The following is a 19,152-nucleotide window of genomic DNA, read 5'->3' on the forward strand; positions in this document are numbered from 1 at the left end:
ATTATCAAGTGCTTGTCAAATTGTGAATGAGAGACTGATGCAGTGTGTACAGCCTGTGCAAAAAACTAAGCAGAGCTAATGCCTTTCATGCAACATTTTTCTAATCATTATTAGAGTCACATCGTGCAGCCTTAGAATGTATTAAAAATCAAAACATATAGCCCAACGTTTTTATCACAACTAAAGTTACATACATAACTCTAAAATAAGCATATAGGAGAGCCTGTTTCTTTGTTAACCGCTCAACACAGAATAGCTGCTTGTGCGCACTTCCTCAAATCGTTTGGAGAAAATATCCTTTCTATTTTATTCAGCTATGTTAAATTGTATTCCATATGGCATAGCCAGTTCAGGGCCGTTCAGGGCCTAACATAAGGACAACTCAGTGTATGCTATTCCGTTTTTCTGAAAAAAAATATATTTTCTTCATATCATGTTTCTTTAGACCTGTCTAAAATAAATAATGGATTTATTGTGATGGTGTAGGCTATATTACATGATTTATTATACTTTTTAAAATGTAGATGTTCCAAAGGTCTGCATCGGTGGCTTTTAGGCTATGCATGGAACTAGGAGATGCTAGGAGATCAATTACCGCAAGACCGGCAGTTATTTGCTTGACAATCACCGGCTGACAAAATGTTGTGACCGCCACAACCCTCATACCATCATGGCCACCTAATCATTCCCAGCTTCCAAAAGGCTCATTCATCCCCCCTTCTCTCCCCTGTTCCCCAGGTCGTTGCTGGAAATGAGAATGTGTTCTCAGTCAACTTACCTTGTAGTAAAATGAAAATATTTGAGATGTATGAGTTCCGTGCCTTTCCGGCAGAACCACCATCCACAATGACACGTTGTGCTCCCAAAGCTAGCGTGCCTACCGCTAACAAAACCATGGTCTTGGTTGGGCAAGGACGACACTACTTCAGGTCTCAGGGAGGATGACATCACCCACGATGGTTACTAGTGCTAACTAGCTCACATCTGCTATTTCGAGTATTTGGTTATATGTTTCCATTTATAAACCATTCTAGCATCTATTACATACTCATTCCCCATACTCACCAATCTATTTTTGTGTTTAAATCTTAAACTATGACACTTTGGCAATGCTTAGCTAGTGCTTAAACTAATATAGTAGCAACACCATATGAAAAGCATCTTTGCACATGCATCTGCTGTGTTGCTCATGCATTCCTCACATCACTGCTGAACTTGGCAGCCTTGGATGCATTCTTGTACTGGGGCGTCTCACAGTAGTTGATGCTGTGGCCTTTAGTGTTCTCAAGGTCCTTCTTGTACTCAACCTGCCAGGGAGAAAACAGAGCACACATTACAATAGGTGTTCCATCACAGTCAAACAGACAATTAGGCAAAGTTGAATCCCAAATGTGTCTCTGAGCTCGATCCTGACGCCCTAAGCTTAACCTCTAAGGATGATGTGTATGGATGATGTCACTCTGTATGAATCTGCCACCTGCAGAGACTTTCCTGACCATTGACCTCCACAGAAGAATTTGTCGAGATGATTTGTAAGAGGAGAAATGGTTCAGAATAGATGCTCCAACTAACGTGTTGCATTTATCAACGTGCTCAAAGACAAATAGAATTAGCTAACCTTTCCCTGCCCATGGAGCTAAGTTAAGTCCATAGGGCCGAGCGGACATAACATTTGGGACACTATGTAAATGACTGTGGAACATGGCAATGCAAATAAGTGGACTTTTGTTATGATTTTGTCTTCTTCTGTTTCTTTTTTCTATCTTCATTGTTTGTGGTGTGCACTACATTTATATACCCACAACCAGAGGTGTGGACTAGTCACATGGCTTGGACTCGAGTCAGACTCAAGTCACAAATATGATGACTTGCAACTCGACTTTGACTTTAACACCAATGACTCGTGACTTAACTTGGACTTGAGCCTTTTGACTCGAACTGACTTGATACCCTTCCCAAGCCCAAATATTAAAAATTATGCTGTAGCCTAAATCCTGTCTGATGTTACTGCTGTTCCTAAAACCACTGACATACGTTAGCCTACTGTAACCACACACACAGAGTGTGTGTGTGAGAGAGAAGGTTGGGCGAAGCCTACATCGCCCGATTGCGCCCCATAGCAGGGGTCTTTCTCAAGCCTACCCATGTATTTCCATGGAAATATGTTTATTTGGAAAGTAATAAATATATATATTTTAAAGCATTCATGATTTGCGTAAATGTAATACACTAACTATTACTCTTGTTAAAAATATGAAATGGTATTACATTTGGTGAAGAGCACATTATGACTTGTTTGGGACTCGAAACTCAAAGTTTAGGACTTGGGACTTGCCTGTCTTGACTTGGGACATGAGTGCTAAGACTTGAGACTTACTTGTAACTTGTAAAAAAATGCCTTGGTCCCACCTCTGCCCACAACCTTTCCATCTTTTTTCCCCCATTTTTTGCTCTCATTTCTCAGGTCTATCTCACCTCGCTAACGATCTTGTTGATTTTACGGGCGCTCTTCAGGGCCAGGTTGTCCTCACTGGTCAGGTTGTGGAAGTGGGATGAGCCCTTCATCTTATTCAGGTCCTTCTTGTATTTCAGCTGGGGGGGTTAAAAATGGAAAGAGAAGCAGAGAAAGATTTAAAAAAGAGCGGAAGAATCCTCGGTCACACATTCCCATCTGTCAGATTGCATAACTTGTCTATGAGCGCATCTTCATACATGCTGTACACAATCGGCAACAAACACACAGGCATACACAACTGCGAAACACACACATGCGCGCATGCTCTCTCAATCACACACACACACAGTCTAATTTGGTCTGTGGAGAGTTTGGAACATGACAGCACAGGATTCTTGGTGAGTCACGGGGAACGCTACTTATCCCTGTGACCATGACCTGAAATTCCGCCCGGCAACACCACAAGGTGACGGATGAATGTGATCAAATCAAATCAAATTGTATTTGTCACATGCGCCGAATACAACAGGTGTAGACCTTACAGTGAAATGCCTACTTATTGTGAGTTTTGTGAATCCCTGGACCTATTTGGAAAATGTGTTTGAAATGCATCTTTCCTTTCTCCCTTCATTGAAGTAATCACAGAACCACTGAAGTACATCGTTTTCACAAGTACAGTCATGGCATATCAGTGATTACTTTCAAGAATAGAAGGAGGGATCCCTTTAACTTTAAACTATCCTCTCTCTTTACTAGATTACTCAATATATTGTCCAATCCATAGTGACTATACAGCTCCAAAATGAGATAGATATCAGACTGTCTGTCAATTGTGTTTCCTTATTGAAAATGAATTCACCCACATACCCCAACGTATGCTCCTCCGCTTTAGGGATGTCTGCTGCACAATACAACTTTTCACCCCAATAAATTCACTCACAATACAACAGACACCCCTAAAGCGGAGGAGTTAAACCTCAATAAATCTACCCACAATACAACATTATGCAACAGACACCCCTAAAGCGGAGGAGTTAAACCTCAATAAATCTACCCACAATACCACTTTGTGCAACAGACACCCCTAAAGGGGAGGAGCATACTTGTTCAGCAGGGACACTACCCACAATACCACTTTTTGCAGCAGACACCCCTAAAGCGGAGGAGATAAACCTCAATAAATCCACCCACAATACCACTTTGTGCAACAGATACCCCTAAAGCGGAGGAGTTAAACCTTAATAAATCCACCCACAATACCCCTTTGTGCAGCAGACACCCCTAAAGCGGAGGACTTAAACCTCAATATATCCACCCACAATACCCCTTTGTGCAGCAGACACCCCTAAAGCGGAGGACTTAAACCTCAATATATCCACCCACAATACCCCTTTGTGCAGCAGACACCCCTAAAGCATACTTGTTCAGCAGGGACACTACTCACATCACTGGCGTGGGCCTGGGCTTTCTTGGCAAGCTGGTAGGCAGGAGTGATCATGGCTGGGAAACTGCCCTTCCCTCTCTGCTGCTCGTACTCTTCAGTGTAGGCAATCTGCAAGGAGAAACACACATCAGCACACAGTTAATACTACAGATAAAATGGGAACAGGGCTACAGAGTATGGCAGACTTTTGTTCTGGGCTAACAAACCCATTTGATTCATAAGACCTTGATTAGTTGAATTGAGTATTGTTGTGTTTGGCTGGAAACGTCTGTACACCCTATTGTTATCATATAATATGTACAGTGCTACAACAATTCAGCAGATGATATAAGGGTATAAATACACGCACACACTACTGTCAATCTCACCTAGTATTCTGAACTCATGTCACTGTCTGACATATCGACACCAATGCGTAATCCTAATTCCAAAGCATTATGTGCATAGCGATCATTTTGGCAGGCAAGAGAAAATGTTCTGTCTAGCTAGGTACCAGCATCATCCAGGTATGGCTCTGTTTCACCCACTTCAGAGCTGATAGGTTGCACCTACTTTTGCATACATAAAATCATATCAAATAGTGACAACTACAATCTGAAGAATATTGATGAAATAAAAAAAGACTATGGGATATGGGGAAAGCTTGGTTGGAAAGGAAAAACAACTGGAAGTTAAAAGATTTAGGCATCTCTCACTATCACAAGGGGGAGTTAGAACGCTGACCTATCGGTAGTCTAATCTGTGCTACAAATGGACTATTTTCGTAAAGTAATGGAGGTGTGAATGTTTCAGTCCGAGAGTCTCTCTTCTCTGGCACTGCATCAGGCAACAACAAAACAGAGTCCTGCATCAGGCAACAACAAAAACATTGCTGGCGGGTGGTTCCGGAGTTGAGAGAGAACTTGGGTAAATACAATGGTGCAATTACACTTGACATGTGGACTGACGGTTTTCTAAAAATAGGCACGGTGGGCTTTTGGTTTCTCTCACTCTATAAACAGAAATAAATCATTCTAAATAACAATCTGGCTTTATTTACCGAAGTGTGAAAGAGTGGTAGCCCCTCTATGTAAAGTGAGTTTCTGAAACACGGAGTCCTTCTTTGCGGATGTGAAGAAGAAACGGAATGAAAGAGAGTCCAGCGAGGATTTGTCAGCATAAAGTTGAGTGTCTCACTCATTCGTGGCTTTGGATCAAAATCAATAAATGTTTTTATTGTTTTGACCCACTTAATCTGCTCATGTTGTGTGTGTGACCTATTATTTGTGACATTGTGGTTACAATGAAGAATGTAAATGAAATAAATCCTATTCATAATGAATAATCAGATGTGTGTTGCCAGCTTTTCATTTTTCCCAAATTTTTTTTGTCAGAATTTATTTGATATTTTTAGGCAATACAAAACACACATATACAAACGACAACTACATCACACCTGCCCAGATCCACCTGCTCACACGCCCATCTCCAACGCCCGCATCACTCTCTGCCACATTGCCTCAAACTGCACCATTTTGTTTTTCTCCATCGCCCACACGCACATTCGATATTTGGATAATGAAGCATTTAAAGGCTGACATTGGTTGATTTTAATCATTCTCACAGCCAAATTTCTAACTCCACCCATAACTTTTGGACTTTAGAACATGAATTATTATAACCTAATGAAAAATGAACCTGGTAATCTAATTTAATTTACTGCAGGCCTAACACCTATGGGTTTAACCTTCTGAATTAATGATTATATTGAAGTTAGAAGCCTTCTCTTAATTAGTTTTGCCCTAACGAAAAATGCATCAACCCCTACAAATATATTAATTTACAAAAGGATAGTCTAATAGCTCGGCTAGGTGTGAAAAATCCCCCCAACGTGCAATGTATTCGATGCTTAAGTACTCTAAATGTTACATTTCCAAACTCCAAACCTCATGAAACCGCAAAATGTCAGATAAAGCATATACTATATTTGGCAAAACTTCCCCTATCAGGGGACAAGGTAGAGCTACTACATAATTGATCGGCATACAGTAAGTGCCAAGGGGGTAGGGTTTTGCCTGGACAGGACCAGTATCTTTAGACAGCAGAAACTATTATCTGGGTCAAAGGCCCCAGTTGTTTTCACCTGGCTGAAGTTCCCCGCATTTTCTCTGGCAAAAGCGAATTCTGCTGCCCCAGCATCTGAGGTGGCCTTCCCCTTCATCTCCTGCTCATACATCTGACGGTACTTCACCTAAGATATGATCACAATGTCAACATTAGTGTACTGCATGCGTATGACTTTGCCAATGTGCATTTGTATGTGAGCGCATCGGTTTGAACAGGGCTCCGGGCAGCCGAGCGGAAATGGAGGAAAACTCGCCTCCCTGCGGACCTGGCATCCTTTCACTCCCTCCTCTCTACATTCTCCTCTTCTGTCTCTGCTGCTAGAGCCACTTTCTACCACTCTAAATTCCAAGCATCTGCCTCTAACCCTAGGAAGCTCTTTGCCACCTTCTCCTCCCTCCTGAATCCTCCTCCCCCCCCCCCCCCCTCCTCCCTCTCTGCGGATGACTTCGTCAGCCATTTTGAAAAGAAGGTCGACGACATCCGATCCTCGTTTGCTAAGTCAAACGACACCGCTGGTTCTGCTCACACTGCCCTACCCTGTGCTTTGACCTCTTTCTCCCCTCTCTCTCCAGATGAAATCTCGCGTCTTGTGACGGCCGGCCGCCCAACAACCTGCCCGCTTGACCCTATCCCCTCCTCTCTTCTCCAGACCATTTCCAGAGACCTTCTCCCTTACCTCACCTCGCTCATCAACTCATCCTTGACCGCTGGCTACGTCCCTTCCGTCTTCAAGAGAGCGAGAGTTGCACCCCTTCTGAAAAAACCTACACTCGATCCCTCCGATGTCAACAACTACAGACCAGTATCCCTTCTTTCTTTTCTCTCCAAAACTCTTGAACGTGCCGTCCTTGGCCAGCTCTCCTGCTATCTCTCTCAGAATGACCTTCTTGATCCAAATCAGTCAGGTTTCAAGACTAGTCATTCAACTGAGACTGCTCTTCTCTGTGTCACGGAGGCGCTCCGCACTGCTAAAGCTAACTCTCTCTCCTCTGCTCTCATCCTTCTAGACCTATCGGCTGCCTTTGATACTGTGAACCATCAGATCCTCCTCTCCACCCTCTTCGAGTTGGGCATCTCCGGCGCGGCCCACGCTTGGATTGCGTCCTACCTGACAGGTCGCTCCTACCAGGTGGCGTGGCGAGAATCTGTCTCCGCACCACGTGCTCTCACCACTGGTGTCCCCCAGGGCTCTGTTCTAGGCCCTCTCCTATTCTCGCTATACACCAAGTCACTTGGCTCTGTCATATCCTCACATGGTCTCTCCTATCATTGCTATGCAGACGACACACAATTAATCTTCTCCTTTCCCCCTTCTGATAACCAGGTGGCGAATCGCATCTCTGCATGTCTGGCAGACATATCAGTGTGGATGACGGATCACCACCTCAAGCTGAACCTCGGCAAGACGGAGCTGCTCTTCCTCCCGGGGAAGGACTGCCCATTCCATGATCTTGCCATCACGGTTGACAACTCCATTGTGTCCTCCTCCCAGAGTGCTAAGAACCTTGGCGTGATCCTGGACAACACCCTGTCGTTCTCAACTAACATCAAGGCGGTGACCCGTTCCTGCAGGTTCATGCTCTACAACATTCGCAGAGTACGACCCTGCCTCACACAGGAAGCGGCGCAGGTCCTAATCCAGGCACTTGTCATCTCCCGTCTGGATTACTGCAACTCGCTGTTGGCTGGGCTCCCTGCCTGTGCCATTAAACCCCTACAACTCATCCAGAACGCCGCAGCCCGTCTGGTGTTCAACCTTCCCAAGTTCTCTCACGTCACCCCGCTCCTCCGCTCTCTCCGCTCTCTCCACTGGCTTCCAGTTGAAGCTCGCATCCGCTACAAGACCATGGTGCTTGCCTACGGAGCTGTGAGGGGAACGGCACCTCCGTACCTTCAGGCTCTGATCAGGCCCTACACCCAAACAAGGGCACTGCGTTCATCCACCTCTGGCCTGCTCGCCTCCCTACCTCTGAGGAAGTACAGTTCCCGCTCAGCCCAGTCAAAACTGTTCGCTGCTCTGGCACCCCAATGGTGGAACAAACTCCCTCACGACGCCAGGTCAGCGGAGTCAATCACCACCTTCCGGAGACACCTGAAACCCCACCTCTTTAAGGAATACCTAGGATAGGATAAAGTAATCCTTCTAACCCCCCCCTTAAAAGAGTTAGATGCACTATTGTAAAGTGGTTGTTCCACTGGATATCATAAGGTGAATGCACCAATTTGTAAGTCGCTCTGGATAAGAGCGTCTGCTAAATGACTTAAATGTAAATGTAAATGTTTGTGTGAGCATCTTTCTGTTTGTGTGTGTGTGTGTGTGTGTGTGTGTGTGTGTGTGTGTGTGTGTGTGTGTGTGTGTGTGTGTGTGTGTGTGTGTGTGTGTGTGTGTGTGTGTGTGTGTGTGTGTGTGTGTGTGTGTGTGTGTGTGTGTGTGTGTGTGTGTGTGTGTGTGTGTGTGTGTGTGTGTGTCCTCTACTCACACCACTGGCCATCTCTGTGGCTTTCTTTGAAACTTGGTAGCCAGGAGTGAGATGGGCGGGGAAACTGCCTTTACCCAGCTGCTGTTCATACTCTTCAGTGTAGACATACTGGGAGGGAAAATACTACGTCATGGACACACGAAAGGTGACAGAATTGCATTTGGAGGAAAGCATAAATCAGATTGAGTAGGGTTTGTAATAAATGCCTTGATCTGTCCTTGGCTTTCGGCCAGAAGTACTTCAGGGGTTTTGGCTTCGGAGGTATATTTTGACTCTTTCTCCTCTCCTTTATTGTACTCCATCTGAATAACAGAGAAAACAAAACAAAAATTAACATATTATTTGCCCCCTCATAACACGCTATAACACTGAAATAATAACATTTATAATAATTACAGCTAATGTCATGAGTTGAAATCAACTGGTTATTTTATGGTAACACTACCTGCCTCCCGAAGTACTGTTCTGCCCCTATAGAGGGAGTTGCACTTACGCTGCTGTGCAAGGTATTTGCTTTCTTGGACATCTGGCATCCTGGTGTGATCATGGTGGATAAGCTGCCTTTTCCTTTACTCTGCTCATATTCCTCAGTGTATTTGACCTGTCATCAAGGAGAAAGTATGTCCCCAAACTTTATGACACAAACACAGTCAGACCACTACTGAATAACAAGTACAGGAACGTTTCTTATGCCATAACTACGTGTTTTCTGTGTAAATTTTGAACCATTTGAAATTGGCAAATTTGACAGGGTGGGGGTATGTGTGTGTGTGTATAACTATGATAAAGGTATGTGTAGGTTTGTCTGGGGGTTGTTTTCATGTTGGTTGGTTGTTCTGTGCTTACATCACTGGCCAGGGAGCCTCCAGTCTTAGCATGTAGAATATGGGAGGTGTCAGCCACAGAGGTAAATTGTGTCAATTTTTCTTCATGTCCCCTTTTGTACTCCACTTACGATCGAATACATATTGTACTCATCTATATTTAGCACCTACCTGTACATCTGTACCTGCATTGTATTGCAAAATCTTAAAATGTTTAGTTTGTTTAATAGGAGGGCAAATGCAGTTGTACTACATTTTTAGTAATCACGGGGGCCATTTTAGACAATTTAATGTACATCAAAAGTATTTTGTTCTGTTATGTGTTTTATCATATGTGTTTTTGTGTTATGTTTCCCTATGTTCCTTTTTGAAATTCAATACAAAATGAATCCCTTTTATATTTCATCATGTTTTATATCTACTCTTCAAACTTGGTCTGGTGTTTGTTATACAAATAAGGAAGATACTCACATCACTGATGGTCTTTTGGGCCTGTGACACGCTCACAATCTCCTGGTTGGTGATGGTGCCTGAGTACGAGTAGGTCTGCTGCTCCTCAAACTTAGCCTGATAGTGCTGCTGTTGAATCACAATGCACACAGAATCAACTAAGGACTATCATTATATTGGGGGTGGTTCCAGAAAGCAGGATCAATGAGTTAGTTAGCTAACTGTTCAGGTAGTGCTTCCCAAAACAGTTTGTTTTGGTTGAGTTTTGTTTTGCCCAATAGGAACCGAATGGTGAATACTGTCTTTGGAGTCAATTTTATTGTAAGTAAGAATAGAATATGTTTCTGAACACTTGTACATTCATGTAGATGCTATGTGTCACACCCTGATCTGTTTCACCTGTCTTTGTGCTTGTCTCCACCCCCCTCCAGGTGTCGCCCATCTTCCCCATGATCCCCTGTGTATTTATACCTGTGTTCTCTGTTTGTCTGTTGCCAGTTCGTTTTGTTCGTGAAACCTACCAGTGTTTGTTCCCCTGCTCCTGCCTGTTTCTTGCTCCTGTTTTCTAGTCCTTCCCGGTTTTGACCATTCTGCCTGCCCTGACGCTGAGCCTGCCTGCTGTTCAGTATCTTACCCCACCTTACTGGATTATTGACCCCTGCCTGCCCTGACACTGAGACTGCCTGCCATTCTGGACCCTTTGCACCCTCTCTGGATTACTGACCCCTGCCTTTGACCTGTCGTTTGCCTGCCCCTGTTTTAGAAATACACTTTTGTTTCTTTGACACTGTCTGCATCTGGGTCACACCTGAAACGTGATACAATGGATAATCATGAATAAATCATGAATAATTATCAGTGAGAAAGATACACAAAGATCATACCCCAAATGCTAACCTCCCCTGTTATTTGTAATGGTGTGAGGTTAGCAAATCAAATCAAATTTTGTTTGTCACATGCACCGAATACAACAGGTGTAGACCTTACAGTGAAATGCTTACTTACAAGCCCTTAACCAACAATGCAGTTAAGAAAAATAAGTTAAGAAATTATTTACTAAAATAAACTGAAGTAAAACATGTATTAATAAAATACAAAATAGAAGAATAACAAATAATTAAGGAGCAACAATAAAATAACAATAGCGGGGCTATATACAGGGTGTACCGGTACAGAGTCAATGTGCGGGGGCACAGGTTAGTCAAGGTAATTGAGGTAATATGTAGGTAGAGGTGAAGTGACTATGCATGGATAATAAACAGAGAGTAACAACAACATAAAAATTATGTGCGTGCTGCAAATAGTTCCGGTAGCCATTTGATTAGCTGTGGCTTCGGGGTAGAAGCTGTTAAGAAGCCATTTGGACCTAGACATGGCGCTCTGGTACTGCTTGCCATGCGGTAGAAGAGAGAACAGTCTATGACTAGGGTGACTGGAGTCTTTGGCTATTTTTAGGGCCTTCCTCTGACACCGTCTGGTATAGAGGTCCTGGATGGCAGAAAGCTTAGCCCCAGTGATGTACAGGGCCGTACGCACTACCCTCTGTAGTGCCTTGCGGTTGGAGGCTGAGCAGTTGCCATACCAGGCGGCGATGCAACCAGTCAGGATGCTCTCGATGGTGCAGCTGTAGAATTTTTTGAGGATCTGAGGACCCATGCAAAATCTTTTCAGTCTCTTGAGGGGAAATAGGCGTTGTCGTGCCCTCTTCATGACTGTCTTGGTGTGTTTAGACCATGATAGTTCGTAGGTGATGTGAACATCAAGGAACTTGACGCTCTCAACCGGCTCCACTACAGCCCTGTCGATGAGAATGGGAGCGTGCTCGGCCCTCCTTTTACTGTAGTCCATGATCATCTCCTTTGTCTTGATCACGTTGAGGGAGAGGTTGTTTTCCTGGCAACACACTGCCAGGTCTCTGACTCCTTCCTATAGGCTCATTGTTGTCGGTGATCAGGCCTACCACTGTTGTGTCATCCAGTTGCAGAGGGAGTTGTTTAGTCCCAGGGTTCTTAGCTTAGTGATGAGCTTTGAATGGTGTTGATCGCTGAGCTGTCCATTTTCAGATATTACACATTTCTAATTTTGACATGAAGTCTTTTCATTTCAAGGTAGTGTACGGTTAGCTAGCGAGCTAATGTTAGCTGGCTGGCTCGCTAGCTAACGTTACGTGTATGATCTCATTATTTGTATCTCAGAGCCATTTGCTTGACTAATTATAGCCTAATGTTAGCTTGCTAACATTGAACCTGGTTGGTTAGCTACCTGCAGATTAATGCAGGGTCGTAACGTCATGAGTTGGGATTATGGTTCATTGTTTACTTAGCTAGCTACATGTCTTAACAAAAGACTCTCATCTGAGTGTGCCAGAGCGCAGAATAACTGGTGAATTTACGAAAGCTCAACACCCGTTGATTATGGCCGGTGTCAGTAAAAGTCTGGAAAAAAGCGTAATTGTTGCCAGCAGCACAGTTACAGTCACCAATGCTCTGGATAACATGAAAACAGCCTAACCAGCTCTGCTAGGTCGAGTAAAATTGTCAGAGTGGGGTATTCTCTCATTTGTGTCTGGAAGTAGCTAGCAAGCTAGTCAATGTTAACCAGTTATCATGGGTGCTTGACTGCCGTTGTGAGGTCAGGACATTCTGATCAACCCTACTCATCGACCAGAGCGTCCAGTGTGTGCTCTGAACACTCCGAGAGTGAAACGCTCTGAATTTACGAACGGACAATCTGACAGCACAGTTTCAGATCAACCCTTAAAGAGATGGGTGGGGATAAAGAGGGTGTGAACTATGCTGAATGGGTGTAGACAAAAAGGGTGCTCCAGTAGTAGTACCAAAACATTCAAGGCCATTTTCTCAAAAGTGAGTTTACAATTTTATCAACTTTCAAAGCAAAATTACTTTCCCAATTTTCCTCAACTGCAGTGTATGATATACAATTTTGTAGCTCTGAGTCTCTACTGTTATCCAATGTAAAAAACACAATTTCAAATTTTGCTATATAAGACCGATTTGAGCCGGTTGGTCACATTTAACTCTATGGCAGCACCCAAGGAGCTTGAATTTTCGAGCTCTACCCTTAGACTTGGCGGTGACGTAGTGTCCCCATGAGTGAACCCTGAGCCAATCACGGCGCGACGGTCCGTATTTTCTAATGGCTTGCCCCACCACAGAAAGCACTGAGCTAGGCTGAAACACTTACATTTTGGAGCTGCCTTCCTCAAGAAAACAAAAAAGTGTTTGCAAGCAGCTTTATTAACTGAATTATATATATTTTTTTTACATTGTTTTCAAACTGATATGTGACACGTATTAATACCAAAATAACATGCAAAACAGGAAAGCCCCCCCAAAACAATTTGGGGCTCAAAACAGGTGGGGCTCTGCCCTGAATGACGGGTCGCCAACCATTGTTACCCAACCATTGTTTAAGTACCTTATTTTGTAAAAAATTGGTGGGTCTGATATGTATGATACTCTAGTGGTATTACAAAACTGGAAAATGAAACCTTAGCAGAAAGATGAACTGAATAAAGCTATTTTAGGAAATCCTTGCACGTGTATAGTGTGTGGGTAAAATATTTGGTTCCACAGGTGTTAATCTATATGTATAAGCTATGTGTACGCAGTGTAAGGGCCATGTAAAGTATGGTGGTGCAAAATGTGCTAATATTATAGGTCTTGCCAGAGCCTTATAAACTCAGCAAAAAAAGAAACGTCCTTTTTTCAGGACCCTGTCTTTCCAAGATAATTCGTAAAAATCCAAATAACTTCACAGATCTTCATTGTAAAGGGTTTAAACACTTTTTTCCATTGTTACGTCCGTCGTTAAATGAGGACCAAGGTGCAGCGTGGTAGGCGTACATTTTCTTTAAAATGAAATGCTCCACCAAAAAACAATAAACAACTCAACGAACGTAAAGCTAGGAGTGCAACACCTGCAACACAAAAAGACAAGATCCCACAACTGAAGGTGGGAAAAAGGGCTGCCTAAGTATGATCCCCAATCAGAGACAACGATAGACAGCTGCCTCTGATTGGGAACCATACTCGGCCAACAAAGAAATATAAACATAGATTTCTCACCCTAGTCACACCCTAACCTACAAAATCGAGAATAAAAAGGATCTCTAAGGTCAGGGCGTGACACCCATGCTGGTTCAATGAACAATTAATGAACATGCACCTGTGGAACGGTCGTTAAGACACTAACAGCTTACAGACGGTAGGCAATTAAGGTCACAGTTATAAAAACTTAGGACACTAAAGAGGCCTTTCTACTGACTCTGAAAAACAACGTGCCGTAGGCATGCTGCAAGGAGGCATGAGGACTGCAGATGTGTCTAGGGCAATAAATTGCAATGTCTGTACTGTGAGACGCCTAAGACAGCGCTACAGGGAGACAGGACGGACAGCTGATTGTCCTCGCAGTGGCAGACCACGTGTAACAACACCTGCACAGGATCAGTACATCCGAACATCACCTCTGTGGGACAGGTACAGGATGGCAACAACAACTGCCCGAGTTACACCAGGAATCAATCCCTCCATCAGTGCTCAGACTGTCCGCAATAGGCTGAGAGAGTAAGGCAGGTCTGTAAGGCAGGTCCTCACCAGACATCACTGGCAACAACGTCGCCTATGGGCACGAACCTACCATCGCTGGACCAGACAGGACTGGCAAAAAGTGCTCTTCACTGACGAGTCGCGGTTTTGTCTCACCAGGGGTGATGGTCGGATTCGCTTTTATCGTCAAAGGAATGAGCATTACACCGAGGCCTGTACTCTGGAGCGGGATCGAGGTGGAGGTTCCGTCATTTTCTGGGGCGGTGTGTCACAGCATCATCGGACTGAGCTTGTTGTCATTGCAGAAAATCTCAACGCTGTGCATTACAGGGAAGACATCCTCCTCCCTCATGTGGTCATCCATGTCATCCTGACATGACCCTCCAGCATGACAATGCCACCAGCCGTACTGCTTGTTCTGTGCGTGATTTCCTGCAAGACAGGAATGTCAGTGTTCTGCCATGGCCAGCAAAGAGCCCAGATCTCAATCCCATTGAGCATGTCTGGGACCTGTTGGATCGGAGGGTGAGGGCTAGGGCCATTCCCCCAAAAAATGTCAGGGAACTTGCAGGTGCCTTGGTGGAAGAGTGGGGTAACATCTCACAGCAAGAACTGGTAAATCTGGTGCAATCCGTGAGGAGGAGATGCACTGCAGTAATTAATGCAGCTGGTGGCCACACCAGGTACTGACTATTACTTTTGATTTTGACCCCCCCCCCTTTTGTTCAGGGACACATTATTCCATTTATTTTAGTCACATGTCTGTGGAACTTGTTCAGTTTATGTCTCAGTTGTTGAATCTTGTTATGTTCATACAAATATTTACACGTTAAGTTTGCTGAAAATAAACACAGTTGACAGTGAGAGGACGTTTCTTTTTTTGCTGAGTTTATTTTACTCAATATAGTCTTGCTAGCAGGAATGTTAGCCATGGCAATATTCTATGACTAACAAAGGAAAAAAAAGCTGAAGGGAGACTGAGTGCCAGACAGACATTCAGACTAGACATACAGACAGACAGGGACAGGTGGAGTGCTGAGGTTGTTGGAGAGGAGGCGAGGAGAGGCTGTTTTCCTGAAGGTATAATTTTAACCTACTGAAACATAAACTGGGGCAGCAAGGGGTGCCATGTCTCTGTCACAGCCACAGGAATAGATAGTCACGCACACCATTCCAAACCTATGTGTCAACATGGGTCCAAAGCTCTCCTAAAACCAGGCTTTACGACTCTCTTTCTTTCATAAAGAGGGGAAAACTGCATTTCTCTTTTACAAGCATAATAAATGTACAGTTTATTTGCCTATATCATGTTGGCTCCATGTGAACACACTATTTGTAGCCTCTACACTTTGAAATTTCCACAGCAGGAAAAATGCAGTGGCTACATGTCGCTCTTTTTAGTGACTGGTTGTTTTATTCTGGAACAAAAAGAGGACACCAGTATAAAGGAGAAACCCCTTCTGTTTAGAACAGCATAATGCAGGTTAAGCGTTCTCAATTCTATCAAAATGACTGTTTAGGATCATTGAGCCCTACTAAATCAAATATGATAGCCAGGGATACCAGTAGGTCAAAAACATATTTCTTCCTTCACTGCAAGAATACAGGTTATACAGGTTATAAAAAACAAAAATAAACTAATCTGCATACTGCTGTCTCTGGTTTCGGTCAAGTATGGGAATACAATACATTGAAATTAGCTTCATTACTGGATAGCAGTTTTTTCAAAATTACGACAAACACTTTCTTGCTTCTGTAGCAGATTGGGATCTGTGAAACTCACTCCTCAGCCTGAAGTGTCTCCACCTGCGCTGTTGAATAGCTAGCTTTTTGGTGGTGCAGCTGGGTAATATGCTTCAGGAGGGCGGTCACGTGTGTTTGTGAAGCAGAGGTTCTTGTTTCGAGCCTCGGTATGAGCCAAATCAGGAAGAGGCAGTACTCACTAAGCAAGTGGTGTGATATCCTTTACAATTCTGCGCTCAGCTCAAGTTGTTGTGGAGTGAGTGGCACGACCGGGTAAGATGCTTCACTACATTACCCAACCAACATCATCCATGGTGTCTATCTATGTCTATCTATGTATCAACTCGTGAGCCATAACAATCAGAAGGAATATCATTATTCACAATGCCACATTGCTGTGTGTACAACAGTGTACTCATGTAATCGTACTTCCACAATACCATGCATGATGACTACAGTGAATGACTAACTCATGTAAAATGTGCGGCGAGAGTCATTGAGTAATTTCAAGCCCAGCACACCTAAGTTCCACTGTCACTTGTGTGGAGGGGGGAGCTGCTTCAAACGGCTATTCTAGAATAATGACACACACATGTCAAGTTCAATCGCCATGTTGAAGTAGAATACAAGGTCCTGCATGAGAAGCCTAAGATACAACTTCTTGATTCCTGATGCATCTAGACACAGTAACGGGGACTTTTGCTGCATGTTGGTGTGACATCATTGCTTACTCACCTCACTGCTGGCAATGGCTTGCTTCTTGGCATTGATGGGAGTCTCATAGACACTGGTGAACATATTGTTTCTCGGATTGTGTCTGAGGGATTAAAGGTGAGAGGTCACCATCAACGCATCTTGAGAATTTTTAAGAATCTCACTTTTGGTTTAGGTCATACTCGTAGCCATTTACAAATACAATTCCAGTGACATGGGAGCAAAACGCTAAAGATACTGAATGGGTCGTTGAACAAAATGACTGCCTTCTGCATACTTTAATATTGTGCACCAATATTGCATTTTAAAAGCCGGTTACATTAAATGAAGTGCCCTTTAAAATAGACCACATGGAGAATTCAATAAATCCTATTTTTTATATGAATAAAGCATTTTGGCACAAGATTAACCACAAGATTTCTCAACATCATTGTAAAGCCCTAGTTATTTTTGTTGTTTTGAGAAAGTCATTTCTGAAGATTATTATGTATTTCATGTGAATAGTGATTCACATATGTCTGTCCCTCATTTTAAGGCCAACCCTGTTACGTGAACTGTTTTGATATGGTGAAACTATTCCTATTCAAATATTTTTTCAAAAGATACATTGAATAAATCGTCAGATCATAATGTAAAAGCAGGTGAGTTGGTTCTATACTTTTTGGGCATTTACTGGTGTTTCGGGGTGGAAAACGGAGTAGTTCAAGCATATGTCAACCCTTTTACCCGTAGATAGACAGGCTAGAATTGTAATTTTTTACTATATAAAGTTGAACATGTGCTCTTTATGACAGAATGTTGAAATCAAACGTTTTTTTGGTGGAATGACTCAAATGACAACAACCATAGTACTTTAAAGTACTATCATCCAACCAACTTCCTCATTTCATTCAGTGCCTAATTTCCCCATTCATTTGGGATTGAGGCATAGGGCTGTATCTACACCGGTGGCGAGACCACTTTTGACGTCTGAAAACGCTTAACAAACTTTTATTTTGGAGGGAACTCTAATAACCTGCCCAGGGACTGCGGTTGAAAATTAGCCGGCTGGCTAAAACCGGCACTTTTACTGAAACGTTGATTAATGTGCACTGTCCCTGTAAAAATAAAATAAACTCAACTCAACTCAACTATCCCTATAAATGCCCTAAACAGTGAAAGGAACCTCAGTAAGAAAGTGAAATAACACATTTCTACTTACACAGAGCAGTATGGCCGCTTCTTGTGGCTAACAAAGTTCTTGGCTGTGAGCACCATTTTACAGACGTCGCAGTGAAAGCATGCTTTGTGCCAGTTCTGAGAGAAGGGGAAAAAACACAAGTGTGTTACACACATAGAATCCTGAGTTCTGATCTAGGAATTATGACTCCAATCCAAGTTATCGTAAAGAAACACAGCGAAGAGTGCTTTTAATTGACCTAAATGGATCAGTCTGATATCATAGACCAAGAGACTGCGATTTTAAACATATACTTGCTCACAATGTTGCTCAACTGTCCGTGAATACGCAAAGCATGCCACTTTGACATTATGAACTATGAAGGAGCAATAGCAATCAGATGATAAATATGTTAAATTCATTCTTTGCCTTAACCTTTCAGAAGGCTAAATCAGGGTCACAGAGTGATTCTTGGTAGTCTTAAACAAGTCTACTTTGAAACAAAATGATACACCTCACACACATGGTTATGGGCTTTAAAAAAAAGACAACAATACCATGTCAGATATAGAGGTGAAATCCAGCTAGAGGTAAAGTATGGGAGTAACTCTTTCTTACCTGATCAATACAATTGATCTTCTCCGCTGGGTACACCACAAACCCACACCTGGCGCAGGACTGCATCTTCGTAACCTTTCCCCTTACCCAAAGTACTCAGGAAAAAAACTAAAAAGTAGCTTGAGTGAAGTGAATATTAGCCCCAAGAGAGAGCAAAAGCCCAGGCAGCAGTAAAGAGAGGCAGGATCTCCTAGACAGTCCCTGGTAGTAGTGCCTCTCTGGCAATGATAAACTTAGCTCTCGATTGTGACAGACAGATCAACCCTGTCTGTTACAAGACACCAGGACACAGGAGGACCCACCCCCCCTTTTAAATGTATTTTTTATTTAACCTTAATTTAATCAGGGAGTCATGCTGGGACCACAGTCTCTTTCGCAGATGAGCCCTGCATGAATACATAAAAAAAAAATATTACACTATACTGTACATACGGTATCTATATACACATCAATTACACAATACATGAAAAGCAGACACAAAACACAAAACAGTAAAAAGGCCCTCTAACATCCGCCTGAATTTCCCTAGAGGCACCAACTCCACCAACTTTAAACTAAAAGCACATTTACCTAATTCGGTGAAGATTGGAG

At 43.2% G+C, this 19,152-nt stretch overlaps 1 protein-coding gene across 3 annotated transcripts in view; it reads right to left on the reverse strand.

Annotated features, from left to right (window-relative positions):
• The window catches only part of nrap (nebulin-related anchoring protein), a 99,768-nt gene extending 80,978 nt beyond the window's left edge, over positions 1–18,790 (reverse strand). For 2 of the 3 annotated variants that reach the window (XM_071346973.1, XM_071346972.1), the window contains exons 1-11: positions 18,562–18,790; positions 17,986–18,080; positions 16,806–16,887; positions 9,781–9,888; positions 8,979–9,086; positions 8,692–8,787; positions 8,486–8,593; positions 6,022–6,129; positions 3,900–4,007; positions 2,476–2,592; positions 1,203–1,307 (exon numbers count right to left, since the gene is read on the reverse strand). In XM_071346973.1, the coding sequence (XP_071203074.1) occupies positions 1,203–1,307; positions 2,476–2,592; positions 3,900–4,007; positions 6,022–6,129; positions 8,486–8,593; positions 8,692–8,787; positions 8,979–9,086; positions 9,781–9,888; positions 16,806–16,887; positions 17,986–18,080; positions 18,562–18,627 (1,101 nt within the window). In that variant the 5' untranslated portion in view covers positions 18,628–18,790. The remainder of the gene's footprint in view (positions 1–1,202; positions 1,308–2,475; positions 2,593–3,899; positions 4,008–6,021; positions 6,130–8,485; positions 8,594–8,691; positions 8,788–8,978; positions 9,087–9,780; positions 9,889–16,805; positions 16,888–17,985; positions 18,081–18,561) is intronic. The other variant, XM_071346971.1, reaches the window with a different exon arrangement.
• Positions 18,791–19,152: the final 362 nt, after the last annotated feature.

The sequence above is a fragment of the Salvelinus alpinus genome, chromosome 17 (genome assembly GCF_045679555.1).
Source record: "Salvelinus alpinus chromosome 17, SLU_Salpinus.1, whole genome shotgun sequence".
NCBI lineage: Eukaryota > Metazoa > Chordata > Actinopteri > Salmoniformes > Salmonidae > Salvelinus > Salvelinus alpinus.